The sequence below is a fragment of the Synchiropus splendidus genome, chromosome 8, assembly GCF_027744825.2.
Source record: "Synchiropus splendidus isolate RoL2022-P1 chromosome 8, RoL_Sspl_1.0, whole genome shotgun sequence".
NCBI classification, from domain to species: Eukaryota; Metazoa; Chordata; class Actinopteri; order Syngnathiformes; family Callionymidae; genus Synchiropus; species Synchiropus splendidus.
Window position 1 is genome coordinate 15,427,861 of NC_071341.1, and position 25,670 is coordinate 15,453,530.

Consider the following 25,670-nt stretch of genomic DNA (forward strand, 5'->3'; position numbering starts at 1 on the left):
TATGCAACTTGGAGTTCTGCCCAAACGTCACCAGGAGTGAGAATGTGATGCTTATAGATGGCAACTGACATGCAATGTAATTCAGTGAATGTGTGAGCCACACTCCTGTCTGAGACGCTACACGGGAACAAAAACATTTTTACTCCTATGAACCGACTGTGCGTCAACATGATGCAGACATATACTCTGGGTATCAGAAACTGAAATGCAAATACTGAAATCTTGATTCAAAGCAGAGATGTGGCGGTTCCTCCCTGAAGCCTCTTCTATGACCATTTACAGCTCCATGAGCTCATGTCCTTCCGTGCTCATAAGACATAATAACAGTGTTAATATCCAAAACATTGTACTCCTGTAGTTCCCCATCAAGTTCTTATCTGAACCACTGACAAATACATTTCAGCTGCCAAAGCGCTGTTTGGCTAATCGGAGCGAGTGACTCCTGCAGCATGAAGTCATGGCCCCCGATGATTCCTTCAGGTTTCTGTAACGCGCAGGCCTCCTCTGGGCCCGCCGAGGTCTCGGTGATGGAGTGTTCTCAGCAGGCAGAGCTCAGAAAACATTCTCATGTAGCAGCGCGAGATGCTAGCACGCCGTACTCCATCGAGACAGGAAGTGCGTCTGATTGAGGGCTCGGAGATCAGGGGGCTCCATGGAATGTTGCACGCTGATCCCCTGAAGTAACCAAAGCCTTGAGTGTGCCCTGCCCTCCGCTCAACCCTCGCCCTCCTGTCCAAACCTTCATCGCTCACGTTTCTGCCTGCTCTCTTTCCAGGGAGAACGTACAACGACCTGAACCAGTACCCCGTCTTTCCCTGGGTCCTGTCCAACTATGATTCCGAGGACCTGGACTTGACTTTGCCGGGGAACTTCCGAGACCTCTCAAAGGTACTTGAAAGAGACGGCCCTCCAGAATCCAGTCTCTTTCCTGATGATCTAAACTTGAATCAAATGTTTAACCAGGTGAAAGTGTCAGTGAGGTGTTTCAGGTTTAGGGTCACCTCAAGGTGAAGACGTGGGTCGTAGCTGCAAGCATTATAGCACAGGTCAAAGGTCAAAGAGGCATCACGCTGTGCAGTACTGCGAGAGTTCTGCTAACGCTGCCAAATCACTGGGGCTCAGACGCCGTGACACTAATGCCCCGCAACCCTGGGAGAAAAGTTCAGCCGTGTGTTTGCTCTGTCTTTGACTGAAGGGGAAAAGGCACTGAAGCAGCCTGGTTTTCTGGTTTTCTCTCTCTCTCTCTCTCTGCTATCTTCCTCACTGCACTGCAGCTCACTGACCTGAAAACAGGCGCATTCCTGTCTGTTCTCTCGCTCCACATGACTCACTGCTCGGTCGTAGACACTCCGACTGAGAGTGTCAATTAGTTGCCTCAGTTCTCATCAGGTTGGATCCATCTACTCTTTAGGCCACACTTGTCGCAGTGGGACGCACAAGTTCCTACTAAACTCTAGTTCAGACAACTACATGTCTGAGTTACATGAAATATTCTGGTCATATGTGCAAAAGTGCAGACCGTCAACGCAACACATCGAACTAACAATCTAAGTGTGTCTGCCCATGATCCTTTTTGTTAGTAAAAAATATGGGGCAGACTTCAGAAAAATTGTCAAGACATGTTGATCATGGGACCAGAGTGGTTAAATGCTGTGTTCTGGATGACCATCTGTTTGTTTTGAGGCGATGATTGTTACGGGTTTCACTGCAAGTCAGTCAGTATCTTTGTTTTCTTTTTAGATCTGTAAATATTTATCTTGTCTCATGACTCCCTCTTGAGTGACACTGTCTTTCTGTCCACTTCAAGCCATCATAGATATAAATAAAGTATTTGTGGTACCTGCTTAAGCTGATCAGACTAAAAAAAAAAAAAAAAAAAAGAGCAATGTTTCTTTTACACGTAACACTGTTATCCTTTCTCCTGACCAGCGTGCTGCATGTAGTCTCATAGCTCCGATGTGGTTTCACTGCTCACAAAACGACCATTGGCCAAAAGTTATCTACTGTATGAGTCTGTTTAATGTGTCGTGCGAGCGAGTTTGGGGACACTACTGCCATCTGCTGTCCTATTATGTGAATGAACGAGATATAAAATGCTAAAAACCCATAATGGTATGCAGGAAGGGCAATAATAAGTTTGAAAGATTGTAAAAAGACAAGCGTTGGATGGATGGATGGATGGATGGATGGTTGGTTGGATGATGGATGGATGGATAGATGGATGGATGGGTGGATGGATGGATGGATGGATGGATGTTGGATGGATGCATGGATGGATGATGGGTGGGTGCACAGATGGATGAGTTAGTGGATGGATGGATGGATGGATGGATGGATGGGATGGATGGGATGGATGGATGGATGGATGTATGGATGGGTGGATGGATGGATGATGGATGGGTGGTTGATGGATGGATGGATGGGTGGTTGATGGATGGATGGATGGATGATGGATGGATGGATGGATGATGGATGGGTGGTTGATGGATGGATGGATGGATGATGGATGGGTGGATGATGGATGGGTGGATGATGGATGGATGGATGGATGATGGATGGATGGATGGATGATGGATGGGTGGTTGATGGATGGATGATGGATGAGAGATAGAGATAAAGTCTGCTTCATTTGCAGACATAGTGCTTTACGCATACACGCAGAATAATGATCGACAGCAACAGAAAGTTTCGCAAAAATGTGTCGGTGCAACTACTTTTACTGCTTTTACTCATGTTTTGTTAAATGCTACATTATTCCCTGATGATTTGAGCTGAATCTGCTGTTGTGTCTGACAGAGCGTGCGCTTCTTCAGACAAAGGAATAAATCATACGAATCCATTGTTGGTGAATAATTCATCAGTAGGCCTCTGCTAAAAAGAAAGGTTTATCCGCGTCGACTCACGAGTCATGAACGCAGCCGTTCAAAGTCGATATCGCCCAGAAGTCTTGGTGCCATCATTGGGCCGGGCTGTGAGGTGAGGCCGGCGTGTGTGTCGGGAGATGATCTGGGCCGAGCCGTGCCCGGCCCCGCTGCCCTGGGGACTCACATATGTATTGTAATGTATTCCAGTGACATCCTCTCATGCTGTTTACAGGCCGGAGCTGCCTTCATTAGCATGAGTTCACACCCCGTGTCTCCTGACAGTCGTCCTTGAAACCCCGGGGCACTTCACTCCAGAAGTTCAGCCTCAACAGAGAGGCGCCGAGGCTTCGTCTTCTCCTCTCCTGCCTCAATTATTGATAAGAAAACAACCTCTAAAGATGTGGATGAACAACTGCGTAGTCTCGCGCATGTGGAGTTCAGCTGCAGGTCATGGCTGTTGGAGGCGTCACCATCGCTTTTTTTGTCCCGTGAACCCAGCCATATTAGCACGGCGGCGGTCGGTGAATTAGCTAAACAGCTTTTGCCATCTTGCTGCAGAAGTTAAAAGGAGGCCGGCCATTTTTTAGCGAGGCACTCGGCTCCTTCACGTCTCAGCAAATCATGGACTGGGTTCATTGAAGGGCTGTCAGCAACAAGCGACCGTGTGATCCACTGGTACTGAAGCATGTATTCAGTCCACTCATTCAGGGGCACGTGTAAGTCCGGTCGGCACATGCTTGTTACCAGCAGGTCCGGGCTCATCTACTGGTTTCCTGGTCTGAATTTGTCTGTGAGAAGTCTGACAAGAGAGAGAGTAAGAGAGGGAGAGAGAGAGAGAGAGAGCACCTTTACACGAGCAGCTGGGTCTGGAATCAGTTGCATCATGAGGCCATAATAGACAAGCGCTTACCAACCTGTTGAAACATGATCCAAAACCCCAGAATGGCATGGACACTGCAGGGGTCTTGCGGGGTTTTATGTCTTGCCACGTGAGCTGGAGGTCAACAAGACAAGGCCGGACCCTGTCTGACAGGTAAAGTGAGGGGTCATAGCAGAGATCCTCCTCCACTTTGAGACAAAGCAGTTGAGGTTCCTCGTGGACGCCTCCCTGAAGAGGACAGTAGAACTGTGGAGAGGAAGGTCTGGCCCTCGGCCTGACCTCAGATGAGTGGTAGAAGATGTGCAGACCTTATTTCTTGTTTCTTTTTTTCTGTTGAACTGAACGACAAAGTTTTGAGTCACCTTGCGACTCTGTCTACGGCACTTTGTTGGATCTCGATTTTTAATCTCTTGTCACGTGGTGCGAACTGGAGCGTCAGTCCTGCACCTCCACAGCTCTGGAACCATCCCAGCAGGCCTGCGCTGCAGCACGCCACTTGCTGGTTCCCACCGACTCTGTCTGAGTCAGTCGCAGGTGTTTGCCGCGTGATTGACAGCATTGTTCTAACCGCAGCAGCGTTTTACTAAATCATTTCCTCCAGATCCACTGCACACACCTACAATTAGCTGCTGGTTGAGTGTTCAACCATTTGTGAAGGCAGCAGTTGCCTGGCCCGCAGGCAGACTGCTGCATATTTGGACGTCAGGCTCGCTGAAGCGCTGGACTGTTTGATGAGATGGTAATCATTGTTGTGTGATGGAGTGACAGGCGGTGGATGGATCGTGGAAGTGAATCTTCCTCATAGCTGTTTAATTGTCTGATGCAAACTCGAGGATTGTGTAAGAAGTTGAGCAGACGCCTCCAGCTCAGGAACAAGACTGCCATTGGCTGTGAGACAAAAGTATTTACGCGGTAAACCTACTGTATGTGAGAAAGACATGCTGACTGTAGTAACCTTCATAGGTCACTAGAGGTTTTGCAGCTCTCAAGGTTTGATACTCGCACGGTTGCACCAACTGTAGACCATCATTTTGACCCGCCCTTTAGAATTTTTGTAGGATGTGATGGATGTCAATTGTTTGTCAACACTTGTATAGTGTTGTATTGAATCTTTAAAAACAAAAATGTGGTGGGAGAGGTTTGTGTCCTTTGATGTGTCTTTGTGAAATGGTCCCATGCCTTTAATGTATTGGGCCACGATGGTCAGTCACACAGCCTCAGCCGCTTCGCCCAATGACATGGACTAGTCGACGTATGAACCTGCTATGAATTTAATATTTGATAGCCTTAATGCTAATGACATTAGCATGAAACTAGCTTCACGTTCTGCTTTTCCTGTTCCTTCGCCACTCTGGCGAGTCGAACCTGAATGAAGGGGAATTTGTTGTGACGTGAACAAAGGTGAGGCGATAACCATTTGATACGCAGCGAGACCACGTGGTTTCTTTACCCTGGTGCTTTACAAGGCTCTGCTGTTTAAAGCGACCATTGACTGTCGTTCATAATATTGCCAGCTTTTAATTGTCAGTGCTGCGAGCACCTGCGGGAGGTTCTCGCCTTCTCAGCGTGAGCACGAGTGCAGGACTGGTCGGTTTAAAAACATGTTGATGAGATGTTCGGAATAGTAATGAGGAGCTTTTTAATGAGGCTCCAGCTGCGGCCGAGGCGATGATCTCAGGTGAAAACGGCCTGACAGAACACACCACTGCGTGACACACCTCTCTTCACACTCACTGGCTTCTGGAGCGTTACTTCCAGTTTCTGCACCTAGATTGTATCCGACTGGTGCTGCGTGAAGCTCCGAGGCGGCGAGGAAAAGCGGACGCGACTGCAGCTGCCACACGGCGCGGCAGCGCACACCAAGCGTAATTTCTTCTGAAACATGAAATGCAGGACGCGTCTGGGAAGCAGCTCAGATATGACCAAACAAATGGAAGCCGCCGGTGCCGCCTCACTCACCAACGTCCGCATTCATTCCCTCCGACTCTGCGGCTCAAAATGATCCTGATTGAACCTGACGACGAATCCGAGTTTGATCACCCTTTTGTTTTGGTGTGTTGATGTATTTCCTGGGTCAAGTCGGATCCCAGAAATGAACTGGGACTGGAGCGGGCGTGGAACTGTCTCTACTGGTTGCTTTCATGGAGCGTTGTGCCACAGAAACAGAGAGGCGGACGGTTCTGTGTGTAGAGAAGGGAAACAGAGTTTGACTCGACTCACCAACATGACAGGGAACTGTAAATTTGCTAGATTGAATCAGTCAGTCACACACTCCGTCTGCTGTTGCATGTTAGAGGAAAAGAGTTTCCTCCTGTTTCAGAACCAGAACCAGTGGTGGGATTGGCAGCTGGATGGCTACAAGAGTTACTGAGGGTGAATCTCCCACAGTCATATCTGGAGTCCATGTTGGTGGTGTTCTTCATTTGGGAAATAAGCTGGTTTCATCTCAATTGTTACGTATTCCGAGCATCACAACCTACAAAAACTCACAGGTAGTGACTTATTTCCAGAGGGATACATCAAAATAACTGTTCAGAATTTAGCCTTTCTTTGCTGCTTTGTTCAGCATCTGTCTGAGTTCCGGCACCAGTTCTTGATCGTGAACTGAAACTGTTGGTTCAATATTGCGAACTGTGGCGTCATCGGTGGGCACAACAACTTGTTTCATACCCGATGGCTTCAACGTAAGTTTCTTCTTGATAGTTGGATGACAAATACAACAAACGTTTTCAGAATATGGGTGCGATCGGTTCCTTCCGCCTGCGTCACCCTTTTTAGGGCCCTCCCACTCAAGTCTTGCTTGAACATGAGTGAACGTGTGCTGGCTTGCTGGAAAGCACCAGAGTCCAGAACCATAGCCGCACATGTAGTATTGCAACACCACACACTGGCCGGCCGCGTCTACCACTTTGTTTTCAGTGATTTTGTTGGGACTTTTTTAGAAAGTTTTGACTGTTTCAGGTCTGGTTTTTATTTTTCCTTCACATCGGTTATAGAGTACCAACTGCAACTTGTGAATAAATGAGATGCCGACCTCTATTTATCGTCGCTCCCTAACTCGCTCTCACAAACATCTCACCTCCACCTACTATTCAGCTCAGACCAGCCTCCACTTCCACTCTGCGGTGGGTTTTTACGGAGTGTGAGGCGTCTCGTGGCTCGCACCGTCGTCCAGCTGCACTCAGACGTCACATGCGCGGCGATTATCACCTCGTAAATCTCTGCAGATCTCAATAAACTTCTCTTTCGCTCACTCATTTGCGCAAACTTCAATGTAACTAGTGATAAGAGAAAGGATTCTGGCCACTTGGGCCTGGTTTGTGTGCTCCGTGCCACGCGAACATCAATGACCAGCTCACTTGTTTCCGCTGGTCATTTTTGCTCACATGACCTCTGACCTGCCGCTTCCAGGTAGAGAAAGGCAGCTATTGACTATTGCGGCGGCGGCGGCTCCTCCCCCGCTCCTTGTAACTGATTCAGCCCAGTGTATTAATATTGACCCGCCACGTTCCTCCCGGGCCTCAGTATTGAACCCAGTGATTGAAAATGCAGAGAAAGCAGTTCAATCTCCTCCCGAGCTGATTTTAATGAGCCACTTTGCAGCTTTAAAGAACATATGAAACCAGCAGCGAGACGCTGGTGTCGCTGCAATATTGAAGTTATTACGCAGGTTGTGGTTAAATAACGGCGCGCGCCGGGCCAAGTATGGACTTATTGGCAGGGGATGAAAACTCACACCGTGGGGAGTCTTCGTCTTCAGTCTTCTGTTTTTCATCGCCCCTTTGACTTTCAGACACTTTTAAAAACATCGTGGAGTTGTTTGAGGAACACTGTTAACAAGGGTTGTAAATAAAGTTTGGAGATGTTCAGCAGATGGTCTCTTCAGTCTTGGAGGGCTCAAGACCAGGACACACGTCTATTTCTTACTGCAAAAGAAATGGAGGTCATTCATTCAAAATAAATCAGGAACTGAAATGCTTTTGGTGGAACTAACTAGTAGTTTGTTCTGAACTCACTTTGGTCTCAGCCTCCTCTTTTGCCATTTCCCATCCACAGCAAGTCCTCAGATCTGTCTTCTTCAAGCCCTCAGTTACCACATCCACCGACCGCATTGGTCGTCTTCCTCTGCCTGGTATCTCCATCATTCCTGGTGTTCTCCACGTCCGGCCTCCTTAACTTTGTTGTCTCCAAACACCTTCACGAGTCAACCTTTCTGATCTTTCTCGTCTTCTAACTCTGCTTCTACCACCCTGACTGCACTTTCTTCTTCACTCTCCTCACACCAGTCCTGCTGCCATGCTCACCCCACTATTTGCGACACCATGCTCCCTCACTCCTCAATGCCAAAACTGTTGACTCCATTTTACGAAACAAAGCTTCTTAACTTGAGAAAATAAAAGCCTGTTTCCCAGCCTCGGAGGCTTTTAAAAAAACTCCAGGGCTTGTTGGGAGTAACGCGGGTCAGCAAGGGTTAAGCCACGCGGATTACTCCCAACATTTAGCAGCAGACACGCACCTCCAACTCTCCATCACAGTCTGGTCACCCACGCCACAGAAGCCCGATAAATTTCCAACCCAAGACGGCGCTACAGGAACCACTCGGGCTCTGGAGTCTAATGGGGTTTGACAGACAAATCCCAGAGTAAAGCCGCCCGCTCCCCCCGCCGTGACACTGGGCAGGAAAAGTGTGGACAAGCAAGTAATCAGAAATATTCCCCAACAATGTGTCGGCCCGTCGTGAACTTTCATTCTGTCAGCAGGTAAACTGAGTTGGTTCCACTGCTGCTCCAGAGGCGGACATGTGAGACCACGTCAGCTTGTGTTAGCGTGAGGCTTCGCGGAAACACATGGGGCGAAAGATTTAAGTGGCCATGAATGGAAACGCAAAACTGAGGAGGTCACTGAGAACTTGGTGCTCATCATCATAGGGCCGCTCCCGTCTTGATAGGTCATGTACAGTCGCCGTATTTAAGTATGTCATGAAAGTACAGACAACGGTAAGGTTGTCAGATGACTCTCTTCTGCCAGCAAATCGACATGGAGTTTGTTTAAATCCAGTTTGAGGTACAACATTCGATGAAGAGCGTTTAACGTAAAGTGCCAAACTCTGTGTTTCAGATGATATTTTCCTAGATGCTGCATAGCACCAGTTAGCAAGGGATTTAGCTTCTGGTCAGTGGAGACAACTGGTGTGTAGGAACGTCTCTCACAGGACCATAAAAACCAACCATGTGTCTTTATATTGACACACACTGTTCAACTACTTGAAGATGCAATGGGTTAAAGACAGAGATGAGTCTACGACACAGAGGGCGCTGTAGAGGCTGAACAGCTGGCATGCTCCTCTGCATGATGCTATGTTTATTTTATTGAACTTTCTGTGAAACAAAAACTAAAATTGTGACTGTGTAGTGAAGTGGAAGTGATGCTGCTTTTAGAAATGATTGAAAAATGTGTCTTGTGAATCTGTGAATTCATAAAATATGAATATATATTTTCAAAAATTGGGAAAATACTAATCTGACTTAATTGAAATATTCAAATTTAAATTAATTAAAAAAGAGAACTTGCTGATGAAGTATTTAAGAAGTAGCCTGATAGACTGAAGTAGCTTAGCATTAGCTTAGCATTCTTGCCTTTTTTTCATTTTCTCTATACATATAAGTTGTTTAAAAAAGGGCATCAACGTGTGAGAACTGAAGGATTAACTATTAGAAACATGCCAGAACAGGAATATTAACCTCAGGTAAGAAGCGTCAAGTTAGCATAGCTGCGTCCTATTGGATTCAGAAGCTTGAATGTTTCCTGGTTCAATCATTTCTGAGCTCCTCCAACTGAATGAGTGGGTCAGTGCTGCAAGTGACTGTCACTGCTTTGTCCTTGCAGCCTGTCGGCGCTCTCAATCCCAAACGCGGCGCCTTCTTCGCCGAGCGCTACGACACGTGCGAGGGCGACCAGGCCTCTGCGTGCCACTACACCTCCCACTACTCCACCGCGGCCTCCACCCTGCACTGGCTCATCAGAATAGTGAGTACCAAGGAGCCGAGGCCGACCCTCTCTGCCTCCCACTCCCGCCTGGGTTTGATCGTCACTTGTCAGGCGCCGCGTCGAGCTCCGCCAGCTCCCGCGCGGGAAGCGTCTCGACATCTCTATTGGATTGGGCCCGGGTCTGACCCGTGGTGCTCAGAAAACACATTTCACAGGCCAGTAAACCAACATATGTGAGCTAAATAAAGAGTGGCTGGGTAATGATTTACAGCGGCGGCCGTGACAGGTTTATGTGTTTCAGGCGAGCCGCACTCATGTCCATCAAGGTTACTCAGCACCGTCCTCAGTTACTCTGGAGGCAGAGGATGAAGCCCCTCACTCACGCCACTGCTCGTCCTCAGCCTGCTGTTTGACTTAGAAGTATCACTGACTAGCGCTTCATGGAGAGCGTAACCAAGCACAAGTGTGCACCGTAATGAGGGCCGTTCTGCTGTGACCGTTCTAATTTATGGTTGTCCCACAGGAGCCCTTCACCACCTTCTTCCTGAGCACCAACGACAGGTTCGACCACCCTGACCGGACCTTCTCAGCCATAACTCGCTCGTGGAGGAACTGCCAGAGGGACACGTCTGACGTGAAGGTGAGCAGGGCAAACACCTGTCGACATGAGATACAGTCATAGATAAGGTAAGAAATTCAGTGAGAGCTTACTAGAACCATTGCTGTTTGGAGAGAGGTCAATAATAACTCAAACTAAAAGCTCCGTAAATACATTTGCTTAAAATAAAAATGGCAAAGTCAGCACTATAAACCCTCTGCCCATGGTGGGTCACCTTTCACGTAGCAATAACACTGGGTGCGTCACGAGATCCCTTTTTAAATTTTATTTTTATTTTCATTTTATTTGCCTTTAAAGTGAAGAAGAAAGTTGTCCTCACTCCAGCTCCAGAGTTCCACTGTTGTCGCCGTGTTTTCTTCAAGTTTTTTCCGTTTTCTTTTTTCAGTCGCACCCATTCGCATTTACATTTCTTGAACACAACTAGTATAAGAAGAGCATGGCATCATATTTTACAGTGATGGAAAAGTAGCCGGAGGCTGAACAATTACTATTTCACCTATCTTTCCAAAACAGATGATTCCGTCTCCATCATTTCAAAATGAAGTCCCATATCTCCTCATATTTCTGCAGTGACATTTGTGATCTGGTCTCTGCTTCAGCTTGAGCTAGAAGGTTCTGGGTTCGAACTATGTTTGGGATATGTTTGTTTATAATCGTGTATATTTTCATTTTCAATTACAGCTGTTTTCCTAGATCATGGATTTTCACTTTTTACGACGGGGGCTCTGAAATGTTACGGAGGGGTTGCAGCAACTGAAGTTTAAAAAAAAACAAAGACTGAGACACAAAATAATGAGTGAAAATAAAGTGACAGAATCAGAAACATCAAAACATAAGAGACTTAGAAGCACTTGGAGGGATGGGGAAATCTGACTTGCACAAAGAATAGGAGATCAGAAGTATGAGAAGAGGAAGAAAACACAGTCGGGAGAAGGATGTTCAGAAGAAAGGCACCAAGATGTGCAGCATCACAAAGAGCAGCATAAATGTTGAGGCGACTAGATGGTGAGAATGATGTTTGAACAGCTACAATAACATCCTCCAGCCATGTTGCGGCTCTGCAGTATTTATAATTGGCAATAAAGCCGCCCCTCCTCCTCTACAGCCTTTTAAAAACACATACTATTAATTATAAATGTTTCCTCCGAACTCAGAGCCGAGAGCTGCACATGTGATCCAGCCGCAGCTCGGAGGTAAAGAGAGACCTCCGATCGCAGCGCTCGGAACAAAGACGCAGACAAAAGCAGCGCCGAGCCAAAACGCTGAACCCTGCTGCTTCGCCTCCATTTTGCCCGTTGCATCACACGCAGCAGGGGAAGGCGCTGACCTCAAAGTGTCATATATTTCCAGCACACCCTGCGTTGGGTAGCGTCGCCCCAGGCAATTAATAAAGCTTTCATGACAAAAGCTATTTAAAATGTCGTCGGTTTATGTCCGGACAGGGCTTTTACTGGGCGCCAGCACGGATCCTCGTGAGGCGGCGGCACACGCCGACAGCTGAGGACTCAAACAGCACCGTGTTAACAAATACATGCGACTTGTTCGCCTGCATGCAGCCGCGTGTGCTAACCCAATGTTGTCACCTTCCATACGACGACTACGACAGAGCCCACCAGGCTCCGCCTTCGTTTTTTACGTCGCTATAGATCGATCAATCGAGAACTGCCGTGAGGTTTTATTGTGTGTCTCATGAGTAGGTACACTTTGAAAAGAAGTGAAGTTTATAAAGACTGCATGCAAACACATGTCGTGCTAGTGGCTGCATTCGAAAACAAGTCAGCCTGTCTGTTGTGATCATTTGACTGACACCACATGAGATTGAAACTATTCCTCAAAGCTGGGGTGAGAAGCTCAGACAGGTTTTGTAAAACCAGCTCAGCCATGTTTTCACTCTGCTGGTGAGACCTTAGTGAGGTGCTACGGGCAGATGCAGCCAGGAGAAGGACCTGGTGATGGCCTAAAAACACTTAAGTATTCACAAGGAGCTGGAGGAGGTTCCAGAGGAGAGGGGAATATGGGCCTCTTTACTTCAGCTGCTGCCCCCACGACCAGAGCCTGCAGGCAGTAAAGTCAGAACTGAACTTGTCTTGTGTTTTCAGTCACCATCTGTGGTTGAGTCAGACACATTTCTGCTGCTGGTTTGGATGAGCTGTTACTATATTATACCATATATTTCAGCGAAACTTTGAGGACTCTGGTTTCCTCCCACAGTCAGATACAGGGCGCTAACAGCGGAGTAAAGCTAACCTGATGTTTGAAGGTGCGAATGTAACTGTGTTGCTATCTAAAATGGCTGAAGGAGCCGGAGAGGACGGTTCAGTCGGCAGCTTCAGACGGAGACGGTGCAGCCCGGGGTGAAGGTCAGTCACGGCCCACTACTCTTGGCAGACCACTGGACTCCTGATTAAGAGGAGGCTTGGGTCTCTCCCTTCATTAACCTCGGCCCCCTCCAGCAGTAATGACGGCAATGAGGATGACCTCTGAAAAGAGCAAGTCAAACGGAAACAGAGCGAGGCCCCGTCATTAATCTGGGGCTCCTGCCCCTCTATTTTGGGTGGGTATCTTGAGACACAGGATCCAGAGGAACACGTCATCACGGAGCAGAGCGACGGAGCCGCGTGTGATGGACTTGTTAGCTCAGAACGGTGCTGGTGGCGAGTTAACGGCTGCCAGGGGAGACGGAGCTGCTGCTGCTGCTGAGTTACAGCAGGGAGAAGTGCAGTTGGTGTGAGGGGGTGAAGCCAAGCAACGGCTGCGGCGGTGTCAGGGGTGAAATGTGAGCAACAGCAGGGCAGTAATGGCTCGTGTCGTGCAAACTCACGCTGCATCAAACTGGCAGATTTATGAGTTACGCTCCCGCTCGGACGTATGAAAGCTGGATCTGACAAGCGGAGCGTCGGTACAACAAGCCAGAAAGTAGACGTGGTCCAGGAAAGCCCTTCAGACCGAAAGTACCAGTTAGCTGTTTTGCTCATGAGGCCACAGAGCACGGCGCCACATTCCTGTTGTGCATTTGCTTCATTGTGCCGCAGCTTTAAACCTTCTTACAGGATAATCGGCAGGATCAGACCTCACATTAACATCAATTACAATTACTGTCTTCGTCCGAGGGTTTCAGGCTCACACGCATTTACTTGTTCCGTCTTGGTTGTTTGCAGCTCGCCTTAGTGCGGGAGTTACAACAACCACCAGCTGCTGGACTTCCATGGTTCAGTGACAACTATTCCTATATTTTAGTGGTTTGAATTATGATGCATATGTACAGCTTGAATATTACAGGAACGTTATCCACACTGACAGTGGATGCTTTACTGTGTACCAGTGTGTGAACCACTGTGAACAGTTGGTCTGCATCAAAAGATAACAGTTGTCTCATTTTTGGAAGTTCAAACTGATAATGCCAGTTTCAACTGCACTGTGTCTTTTCCATTTTTCATGACTTCAGGGTTAAATTGGTTCATTTGCAACACTTTTACATTGAAAATGCTTTTACAGGTTACTAGCTACAGTCCTGAATATGTGAACTGATGTTCTTCTTATTGTTCAGGTATTATAGGTTATGATCATATATACATACATTTTAATAATTAATTATATTTAAATGAATATTCAAATCGTATGACGCACTATTTCATCATGGTTATGATGACTATTCTTCCAGGAAATACATTTCCTTTTTTTTTAGCCACAGTGTACTATAATAGAAATGAATAAATAATAATAATTGGGGGGAAAAACTCCTTCATTAAACTTTTTTTTCATTGTATTTTATCATCTTGACCTTAACTTTATTTTTGAGTTCATACTTTATCTTTTCTTACTTATAAAAATATGCTTTATTGTATTTAGACTATAAAGGATTCTATAAAAAAGGTCAGTCCAATAAGGTTTTTTTTGAAACAGCCAACAGACAGAATCATTGCCTTCAGAATCAATATTATGCCAATATTTCATCCTTTGAACGCGCAGCGACCTTGTGCTTCTCCAGGGTCTCACCGCATCAGCAAGAGACCAAGACGCACCACTGGTCCTGTTTCGTTTCACACACCCAGCAGCACCTCTCAGCACCTCTTCCACAACGTGTTTTCTTCCTTCCGTCTCCCAATTCTCACACCATCTGAGCGGGAGAGAAGCCTTTACCATGTCTCCGGGGTGTGGCCTTGTTGGTCAAACACCGTGTTGATGGAGCATCTTCCTTTGAACCGCAGGAACTGATCCCTGAGTTCTACTACCTCCCGGAGATGCTGGTCAACAGTAACGGCTACCACTTGGGGATGAGGGAGGACCGGACCCTGGTGTGTGATGTGGACCTGCCGGCCTGGGCCAAGACGCCCGAAGACTTTGTGCGGATCAACAGGATGGTGAGGTTATTGCTCTCTCTCTGTTAGTTCAACCATCTGTCTCAGGACTGTTTTGAGTATTCAGAGTCCCAGTAGAAGCCATGAGGAAAGGGTTAGGTTCAAGGTGAGGGGGTTCAGAGTTAGGATGGGGTTAGGGCTAGACTGGGTTGTGGTAAAGATCCTCTTACTTAAAAAAAGCACTAGGCCCGCATTAGATATCTACAAGTTTGGTAGAAGATGATGTTTATGGAGCACAGCAGGGATGAGCAAGGATTCAAATGAACGTTTTCTCCCAAGTTGGAAGGCTTCAACTTGGACTGGTCTCGGTCCTGAGGAGTGACGTGTGAGGGGGTTTTTATTTCTGGCTTAAGAAGGAAGAATGGCTGGATGAATAAGGAGGATTTCATTCCGAGTGGAGCATTCTTCAAGACAGATTTGTCACGTTGTGTTTTGGACGTATTCAGACAGACTCTACTGTAGGAGGAGCCCACCAGGTGGGGAGACCTTGTCGGGTTCACTCCCTAAACAAGGCCTGAAGTAGCCCAGAGTGTGGAAACAGATGTGACTCAGTTTCGGCCATGGGTTTCTCTGGCGCTGCTCGTTTACAGACCCGAGGTACAAAACTGCACAGAGAACCAACTTGACCTTTTCAGTGAGAGAGTGACAGAGCTGGGCTGGCCATAGAGCACTGACCTTTCCACCCCCCGCCCCTTGTGGTCCGACTACATTTGGCCGGAACAGCAGCGGAGGAAGGAGAACATGTCTGATGTTGTTTGTTTGTTTGTTGCACTCACACCCCCAGAAGATCCTCTGCCTCCATTTTGGTCTCTTCTTTTGTTCTCCAGCTTCCCCACTCCCTCTATTATTTCATTTCTGTCAGAGAATCCTCCCTCGCCTCCCCCCTTCTCCTCCCCCTCCCACTTCCCATCTTTGCATGTGCCACTTTCAATTTGGCTGATATGCCCTGTGGCAAACTCTGCCTCAGTGTGCTGGAGCAGGCTTTGTTGGTAATGGCTGTTATTCCTGACGCGAGGGGAGGAGAGTAAATTCCTGCAGCCTCGTGCATGGGAATTATTTGGGGTGTGCAGCGTCCCCACATTTGTAATGATTATCTGCGCGATCTGGACTCTCTCACTCGTCGTTCGTCACTGTTGCTGCGCAGACGCTTTTACAGTAAACTGGATCCTCATTAGTATCGAACCAGTTTCTTTGTCTCCAGACGGCTCCCGGTCTGAGAAACCAGAGACAGAAAATCAACGTGGACCCTGAATTGAAGGAACAAAATGAGTATAGATTAAATTCTGTGTTTCCTTGTTAGAGCCCAGCAGAAGCAGAAGCAACAAAGTACAGTGTTTACATCACCTTTGATATTCCTCATGCCTTCATCTGTATGCTGCTGAGTTGGGCTTCATCGACGCGAGCTCTCCCACTCGCTTCTCATCCACACTAGTCTGGAGAAATTCTTCTCTTTATTAGCCACACGAGCACTAGCATTAGCCAACCTTCATGGCCAATGTTAGCCCACAGTCTACCTTAGTGCTCGGGCCTAATAAGATGGTCCTGACTATAAGCTTGTGCTAACCAGATTAGCTTCTTGGCTAACCTGGTTTGGAGTTGCCCTTTGTTTATATCAGGATTCCACATTTGTTAGCGCATAAACAGCTGTTGAAAGCCATTTGAGTTTTCATTTGTGTATAGACAAAATCCAGCCAAATTACATACAGTACATCACCTATTATAGTGCAACATATACGTTAGCTTGTTGGCCATCGTCTTTGCCCAGTAACAGAATTGCCGAATCTCATGCAACCAGCGTGAGAGTTGCGCAAATGAGGCTTGTAACACACCACAAATCCCAACCATTTCTAGCCGAGTGACTCCGTAAAACAGCAGCCTGAAGCGACAGTGGCAAGTCTATCTGCACAGCAGTATGGTGCCCTCACGTCTTCAGCCCAAACCCGCATCTGCGGATTTTCACAGACCAGAGTTAGCCACATACAGTATATACGGAGGAAACTGAATTCAACTCCAACTTACTAAACTACTTCCCCTGTGCTAGTCTTGCTCTGTTTTCACACTATGTGGGAATCGAGCGTGTCCTGTTCCACTGTTGTTAGCATGGTTAGCTGCGGTTGATTCCGGGGATGTTGCGCGGCTCCAGAATGCATCGCCGATTCCCTCGCGTGGCCCTGGTTGTTGTCTGTCATGTGTACAGTAAGCAGGTTGTTGTTCTGCTCAGTGGTGTGTGGAAGTTCGGTTTGTGTTGTGTGTCCACGCGCGTGCGGCGGCGCGCTCACCTCTAATTGCCCGTCTCTCCTCTGACAGGCTCTGGAAAGCGAGTTTGTGTCATGTCAGCTGCATCAGTGGATTGACCTTATTTTCGGCTACAAGCAGCGAGGCCCCGAGGCAGTGCGTGCCCTCAACGTCTTTCACCACCTGACTTACGAGGGCTCCGTCAACCTGGACGCCATCACTGACCCTTCCCTCAGAGAGGTAAGGCCACGTCGCCATGACAACACCAGCTCCATTTCTGAGGGGAAATGAATATAGTGGCCTCAATAGACCTGTTGAAGGGAGAAGCTAACATTAAATATAATAAAAATGGAATGAACACGTGAAGCTGAGGTCATTCAATCCCACGACTTTCTTCCTACAAACTGAACTGAAAGGTGAAAAAGTGTTAATAACACAGAAGTAATCAGAGATTTATGAGTAGAATAGTAGAATATTATCACAATATTTAGCACTTGAATTATTTTGAATTTATACTAATCTATTCATAATATACGACTCAAATCGGATGACAAAAACACAATTGGATAAGTGGTCAAAAACACTTTACATTTACATTTACATCAACTATCAATAAACGGATGACTTTTTTAATATATTAATTGGAAAAAATAAGTCCTTAAAATGCTTATTTTTTTAAGTCAGTTTTAAAATGGCATAAAATTATTATGTATTATTAATAAAATGTGTTAGTATTAGAATAATATTAGAAAGTTTCACACAAAATGATACATAAAATGTAAATGTAAATATATATATATTTAATTCAACATATTAATATAACAAATTTTGTTCAGTAGAACAAAAGTGGGTGTACTGTACTAAATATATATTTTAAAAATGTATTTTAACAAATGAGTGTTGAAAGAATTCTCAAGGTAAATACTTCACTATCCAGATGTTTTTCCACATTTATAGAAATGTTTCAAACGTTGAGAGCAAAATTAAGACATGGTACACCTGATGCAGTATACATGATCTGTGCGTGACCTCCTGGGGTCATCTCAAGTGAGGCCACTTCCTGTCTCTGTGGCGCCCGGGACTCAGCCACTCACAATTCTGCGCTGCACCTGTACTGACCTCTGTGATTATTCTCCATCCCAAATTGTCCCCTCCTCCTTGGCGTCCTCAGATCAATGAGCGGGAGCTTTGATGGGTCCGCAGGGGTCAGTCAGTCAATAGAGGGGGAGTGAATCCTCTTGTTCTTAACAAATTAATAGAATATCTTTGGAGGGGAAAAGAGAGGAGCAGCAGCTGCTCTGCTTTCTGCCCGTCTCTCTCTCTCTTGCTGTGATATCCACCATCTGCCGTCTGCAAAACAAGTCATTTATATACTGTCACTTCCAGCGGCGCCTTTATTTATCAAGTGACCATTATGCAAATCACCTGCACGGGATTTGGGTTGATCTAATTACCAAAGCGTATTGTGAAGCCGCAGCTTTTCATCATTTTGAGGGACGGTTCTTCTTCAGGTTGAGGATGGGAGCTGTCTCCCGAACGCCAGCATGACGGCACTTGGCGGTGGCGGCGGCGGCGGCTCAATCCGGCGGCGAGTTCATGCTGACGTGTGATTGTGTTTGCGCTAATTACAAACAATTCTAACGTTGATGAGACGAGCGCTAATTAAGACGAGGCTTCAGAACTTCAGTGGTGTCTGTGGGATCCAGGTGCTGCTGCTGCTGCTCACTTGTTTAGTGCAGACCTACAACAGTGCTAGTGGTTTTCCACTATTGAACCGGGACCATATGAGCAGGTCATGTGACAAATGTGTAAAACTTGCTTGAGACAAGGAGAAGATGGCGACATCTTCTCCAACATTCCTCATTCATGGCAACAAAGTTCAGACTCGTTGTGTCAGTTCAGTCGTGGTGTGATGTTGTAATCGTACTTCAGACCATGACAGATGTCAGTGACATGCCAGCGTGAGCAATGCTGACTCAGCAAGGTGTAACGTGGATAGATGCCCAGGAATTGTCTCGCTAGCGTCGGGCCGGAATGTGCCGATTGACTTCAGGGTTCTGACTCACTCGGAAGTTGTCAGGTAAAGCCGCGGATCTGAATCCGCTCACAACAATTAAGGCATCCGAAATGTCAAGAAATTAGAGGTCGCGAGGGATGGATTCCGCCGGCGTGTCAGAGGCGAATAATGACGCCTCCTGACATGCAGGCGGGCGACAGGGTGACAGCTCTACTGGGCATGCTGCCGGAACAGCAGTCCTCCACTCCTGACAGCCTTCTCTGAGGGGGAAACATGACAGCGACCCCTGGATTTAGACCCCAGCGTGTCACTCAGAAGAGAGACGACAAATTATTCATCAGCAGGACTCCATCGCTGCTCGGCTGCCGCTGGCCCCTGTGGTGCCGCCTGACCCTCGCAGAGTCTGTTGTGGTGGTCAAGTCGGAGACTTCAAATCTCCGAAAAACATCTTAGCAACGCAGCATCCTCTCTCTGATAGATCATTTTCACAATCTACTTCTGAAGTGACTCACTGCAAGGCAGTTGCTAGAGGCTGATGGGACATCAGAGACCTGGAGTAGAGCGAAGGGATGCAAGCTAAAGTGACTCCCGTGTGATAAAAGAATGTTCCAGGTTGCTTCCCTTATGTATCTAGTCTTCTGAGTTTTGGATGGAAAAGAGTCCATCTGAAACTGCGCTCACCTCAGAGGCCAAGTAGCTGGTGTGGATTATTTTGCTGCTGCAAGTTCACTGCCACTCAAACTCTGGAGCCACTTTCTGGTGTAACGTGAGGATTAAGATAAAACCTGGCTAAGCCAACACAAATCTAAACATGATCATCTGAAACAAGCTCTCAGCGAGGAATTCACTGAAGTCATATTAGAAGAGGAAATCTGATTATGGTTTGTTGGTGATGTTTTTTTTCCTCCTAATCTGAGGTTAGGGGAACTTTTTGCTGCCTATAATCTGGCAAATCTGTCAACAATGGTGATGGGGGGGTCTGGTGTTTGTGGCTGCCACTGCTGATCTCAGGTGTCATGACTCGGCATGATCCCACGCAGCTTAGCGGGTCAACGCAAGGCCGCGTCTGCGCTGTGTCTGACGGAGTGCTGCATGAAGGGACCTGAGGATGCTGCGGGGAGAGGAGGGAGAGGGGTGGAGGGGGGTGGGAACCTGTGCTGGAAGGTGTCTGATGGAAGGAAGGGCGGAGTTGTGGGCAGATGGCTTCGTCAATAAGTGTCACTAATCATCCGAAAATGAGCGTGAAGTGACTTTAAGTAATGAGCCGCCAGCTCGTCCTCAGACTGAAGCGGAGATAAGTTTCTGACACGACTCAGACAGGATTAGTGCCGACGCACCTGAGAGCCATCGACTCGTGCTGATCTCCACTTCACCTCCACACACACACACAGACTGTGATTTATCATTTTACCTTGAGAAGATGAACAGAAATCCTCCTCCTTTTTCCTCTTCAAGTGATGCATCTGTGGACGCTGAGGTTTCCTGTTAAACACAACCACTTGTGAGACCTTCTTCAGACACTTGAGGACTAGTTCAGTCTGTGTTAACTCTTGAATAGTGACTGCGTAGCAGAAAGTCAGAGAGGAAATAGTAGTAATGGCTGCAGGTCTTTTACAATTGTAGCAAAAACCTGGGTGATGTTTTCCACATGGCCCGCCAAGCTTTTCTGATCTCTGTATCGCATTTCTGTACTTGAACACTGATTGTGACCTTTGACCCGACTGCCTAACCTCAACTCGCTGCCGTGTCAGCTGACCTGACAGACGCGTTGTAAAGAAACACCGCCTCACACTTAATAGTTCCCAAATGTGTTCCCAAAGAAGAAGAAGAAAAAAAGAAAACACTTTCACTGACAGCCGTGCACAGAGCCAGATAGGAAGTGACCGCTGGGTGTTTGGGGGCGACTTTTTGGTTTCGCAGGTGGCCTGTCCGGATCCGGTGTCACCTCCAAACCTGGCGTGCCACGCTCTGGCATGTGTTAGCCAATGGCTGCGTCTGATCGTGAGTGTTGTGTACAGGCGGGCGGATGATGAGGGCCGGTCAAGTCGGCATGTTCCATTGTGCGCGGTGGCAGTGACGGACGTCGACAAGCTCCCCTCCGATGGCGGTGGTGGCGCCGGTCACATCAATCACCGCCGGGTGCCCCACTTTCTCTCCCGCTCAGACTTGCTTTTCGGCACAGTTTGTCTTGAAAGTTGTATTCTAAATTTAGCCGCGGTTTATTCCTGCTGTTGTTTCGCCGGGCGTCTCATAAATCACCAAGGCACCCAAATCACCTTGTGGACTTCTTGCTTTCCCTTTTTGTCTGCGGCACAATGAGATCTGAAACAGGGCCGGGCGGCTGCAGTCCTCGCGGCATGTCACTCCAGGTTAACATTTGTGTGGCGGGGGCCCCTGCGCCGGGAAATGGGAATGGTTAACTGAAGCATGTTAATAGGAAAAGGCTTGTCTCTTCCATACTAACACTTGGATGACTCTGCAGGCTGAGGAGGGGGTGCAGCCGGGCGGAGTGCACCCCTTTCCCTTTAACTCCCCCCGTCCTCAGAGGCACAGCTGAGTTAGGATTTGCTTGCATTGTCAAGTAACGCATTGACCCATCACTTTGATGCATATCGATTGTGACAGCCGCTCTCTCCCTCTCCCTCTCTCTCTCTCTCTCTCCTTCTCTCCCGCAGGCCACAGAGGCGCAGATTCAGAGTTTTGGACAGACGCCATCTCAGTTGCTTATTGAGCCACATCCTCCACGCAGCTCCGCCATGCACCTGGTGAGAGCAGCGAGCATGCTGGGAGAATTCTCTGCACCCCTCATGTGTGTGGACCCTCAGCACGGACTCTTAGACATACTATCATCTCTCTGTAAGGAAACACGTTCCCTCGATGTAGGTCACCACGTTCACTGCCTACTGGCAGCCTGGCACAAAGGGAAGAGTGCTCCCTACTGGCGGAGTAGCTGCACTGCACGTATTATCCCCCAGTTTGGTTCTCCTCCCCGCTGGACTCAGATGATCCCTCTGAGACCTTTAAGTCTGTTTCCTGCAAGACATGTTGTAATCCTCCCGTGTCACGATCCAACCAGGATTAGGTGTCAGAACTGGGCCCGGTTCAGAGACACATCGCTTCCCCATCAATGATTTTTCTCAAGTTCCTCAGAGAAACTGCGAAAGTACACGTTCCTGTTATGGAGCCCAAATACTTTCAGGGTTCTAGAATTGACTTTAAGAGTGTTCCTTTCACGTCAGTCGCACAAAAACAGCACACCAACTGAGAGTTAGTCGCCATCCAGGGTGACACTAGTGCCATGTACGAGCATGTCCACATGCTTTCTTGTCTTAGTGTTTAGGCAGTTTTTGGTCAAAAACTGAAAGAAAAACCGGAAAACCAACTATATTTAATAGGGAGGAAAAGGAATGAATGAGAATAGTGCTTCACTGAGTTGTCGTGTGACTTCCCTATAAGACTATGATGCACATTGTGTATGAGAACGATAAGTGTTGGGTAAGATTTAAATAAAATACTATTGAAATAATTATTGAGGCAGCAATATTATAGTGGCCTGCACCTCAATGCAAGTGCAGCTACGATCTGATCTTTCAGCTTGAGCTCTAAAAATTCCATTTCAGATCTAGGACATTCCACTGGCTGCTGCTAGCCAACAGGTTTCCATTCAGTTTTTAATAACGTAAAGCATTGTAGAATAACATTTCTAGTGTTTAGGAGTCAATAGTGATATTGTTTCTCAAGAGAACAGGCAGAAAAATTGGAGTCTTACTCTTCCCATTTTCTCACCAGAGTCCACTCATGTTCAAGGACCAGCTGCAGCAGGACGTCATCATGGTGCTCAAGTTTCCGTCCAACTCCCCGGTCACCCACGTGGCCGCCAACACGCTGCCGCACCTCACCGTGCCCGCGGTGGTGACGGTCACCTGCAGCCGCTTGTTCGCCGTCAACCGCTGGCACAACAATGTCGGTGAGTAACACATCTTTAGAAGACAAAAAAATAATACAATTCACGGCAGTGATGATGCACTCTATCACATCTGTCCCTTTTAACTACAACTTTTTGAGATAAGGAACAAAGACAGGTGTCACATGCTGCACCGCCACACATGAAGGTTAGCATCACTAGCAACGGAGAGAGCCAAGATATTTCAATCACAAAGTCACCAGCGAGTCAATAATCCTGACGTGAAATACTTTCCCTGCAAGTGTCCAATGACCTCAGTGATTTAGCGAACCGATCCGATCGCACACATTGATGGTTCCTTCAGAAAGTCTCACGTACGACAGAAACACAGCTGCGGTTCTGTGGAATCACTTCATCTCCACCCTAACCTCCTCTAATAGAGCTGCTGCCAGCTGGACACACCAGCGCCTCCCAGGTAAGTGGCCCAGAGCGATTCCACATGTCCCCCCCCCCCAGACATGTGTGAACAACATTAGCCACAGAACCGGCTCCACCTCGGGGTCAGAGGGCCCAGTCCATGGTTACTTCAAAATTAGGGCCCAAATTCTCCTCGCACATCTCCATCTGTCAGAGGAGGAACTGGGCTGAGGAGCGTACGAGCAGGACTCTAATGAACAGCTGCATCACTGACACCGTCCTGACACACGGGATGGAAATGTGCTCTGGCTCCTCACAGTAATGGCCATAATGGGGCCCCGGTATTTTCAGGTGTTTGCCTTTTCTAAAAGTGGCTGCAGGTAATCAGATTGGATGTCATTCACTGTGACACAGAGGAAAATAGACTCAAAAATTGTGTCTAAAAATAGAGTGTGACATCGCCTGTGGCCGAAAATGGAACAAATTTTCACTCCTCTTCCAAAATGCAGCACTAAAATCTGTTTGGTGAGCAGCTGACAAACTGTTATTTAGTTCTGTGTCTTGCCTCAAGAGTCATTGAAATAAAGAGGAACCGCCAGTAACTAAATGCTGAGTGTGGGGTGCATGTAAAGGGGGCACCTACAGGCCACCATAGACTCAGCAATAATGGCATGCACTGGTGATGGAGGTTGATGTTGGACAAGTCTGTCTGTCTGTCTGCAGGACTCAGAGGAGCTCCAGGCTACTCTCTGGAACAAGCTCATCACCTGCCCATAGAGATGGACTCGCTGATAGGTGAGTTCTTCAGTCTGGGGGGGTCGAGCTGGGAGGGTGGATGAGTGAAAGAAGTGAAGACAGAGTAAGGATATGAGGAAGTGATGGAGAAGTGAGGAGATGAATTGGAAAGAAGGCAAAGGCAATACAGATGATGATGAGAATTGAAAGGAGGTGTGGATGAAGGGAAAAGAAAAGGAGTGAGTAGGCAGTTGTGGCTTTGAAGGAAGAGTGAGAAGATGAAGGAGGCGATGTAAAAGAGGTGAAGATGTTAAAGTTATACAGGATGAATGTGATGAATGATATGTTAAAAACAGAAGATAATGGAGTGAAGGTGGTCAGAAGGATAACTGCTTGAGGATAGAGAAGATAACTTGTGAGGCAATGTGGGAGAGTGAGAGAAGATGTTCAGTCGGTGTGAGGATGTCCAAGCAGTAGGAGGTGCAGGAGAATTTGACTGGGTAGGAAAGTGAAGGAGGAAGTGTGGGAGAGGTATAAGATATGTGAGAGGAGAAAGGAGGTAAGGAACTAAACCATGGATGAGGGATGAGGAGGGTCCATCAGTGTGAAGAGGTGGCAGGGAAACGCTTTCACTTCTCACGTCTCTGGTTCCAGCCAGTAACGGCAGCAGCAGCAGCAGGCGTCAGATCACAGATCTGGTGGATCAGAGCATCCAGATCACGTCGCACTGTTTCGTGGTGACGGCCGACAACCGCTACATCCTGGTCTGTGGGTTCTGGGACAAGAGCTTCCGTGTGTACTCGTCTGAGACAGGTTGGTGTGAGCGCCTGGGAGAAAGAGGGGAACCACATCTGCCGCCATGAGTGACTGTAAAAACGCCACTTCACTTGCAACTCCTCGCTCATGAGCTCCACTTCCTCATCCTCATTCCCTCCATACGAACATATCTCAAACCTACAAGTTTCTGTGCCCAGTCTGGCCTCAGATCTCTTTTCCTCTGCAGGGAAACTGACCCAGATCGTTTTCGGCCACTGGGACGTGGTCACGTGTCTGGCCAGGTCAGAGTCGTACATCGGAGGCGACTGCTACATCGTGTCAGGGTCCAGGGACGCCACGCTGCTGCTGTGGTACTGGAGCGGGAGACACCACATCATCGGCGACAACCCCAACAACAGTAAGAGGAGCATGACACATCGAGTCACCCGCCGTCAGAGACACATCAGTGTTAGTGCCAAACATCACAAAAATACATTCTCCTAAGATTATTTGAGGTGGCGAGGGCAGCGGTGAAAGCATTTGGCGGGACACGGCTTCACTTCGTTCCTCCTTCGAGCTATCGCATGCAACTCATGAACAAAACCCTCAATAACTTGAACTCCTGGACCAAGGAAAGTATCGACACAGATAGACCCACGGTCTCAGACTTGAGAGCTGATCCAGTTCTCTCAGAACCAACCGGATCTTCAAAAGCAAAGACCTTGAGTTCAACTAGGTTGAAACTCTGAGTTCAATTTGTTGTGAGTTGATGGTCCAAACTTAATTCAGTACTCCCAGCACCCAGAGAAGCTATAAAAAGCTATCTATGGGAACCAGCTAATCTGGATCAGCTTTGCCATCCAAGTGAGACTGGGAGTAGTGCTGCTGCTTTCTTAA

At 47.5% G+C, this 25,670-nt stretch overlaps 1 protein-coding gene and 1 long non-coding RNA gene across 9 annotated transcripts in view; one reads left to right on the top strand and one right to left on the bottom strand.

Moving 5' to 3' along the window:
• Positions 1-25,670, top strand: part of nbeab (neurobeachin b) — a 223,080-nt gene that overhangs the window by 190,880 nt on the left and 6,530 nt on the right. For all 8 annotated transcript variants that reach the window (XM_053872361.1, XM_053872359.1, XM_053872362.1 and 5 more), the window contains 10 exons: positions 776-888; positions 9,631-9,771; positions 10,256-10,372; positions 14,560-14,712; positions 17,017-17,184; positions 21,637-21,726; positions 22,751-22,928; positions 24,006-24,077; positions 24,672-24,830; positions 25,021-25,191. In XM_053872361.1, coding sequence (XP_053728336.1) covers positions 776-888; positions 9,631-9,771; positions 10,256-10,372; positions 14,560-14,712; positions 17,017-17,184; positions 21,637-21,726; positions 22,751-22,928; positions 24,006-24,077; positions 24,672-24,830; positions 25,021-25,191 — 1,362 coding nt within the window. The remainder of the gene's footprint in view (positions 1-775; positions 889-9,630; positions 9,772-10,255; positions 10,373-14,559; positions 14,713-17,016; positions 17,185-21,636; positions 21,727-22,750; positions 22,929-24,005; positions 24,078-24,671; positions 24,831-25,020; positions 25,192-25,670) is intronic.
• LOC128763524 (uncharacterized) lies at positions 16,569-25,592 on the bottom strand. The gene is made up of 3 exons (XR_008415655.1): positions 22,748-25,592; positions 20,373-20,443; positions 16,569-18,294 (listed from the first exon to the last, which is right to left on the bottom strand). It is a non-coding gene; the product is annotated as an uncharacterized LOC128763524 (long non-coding RNA).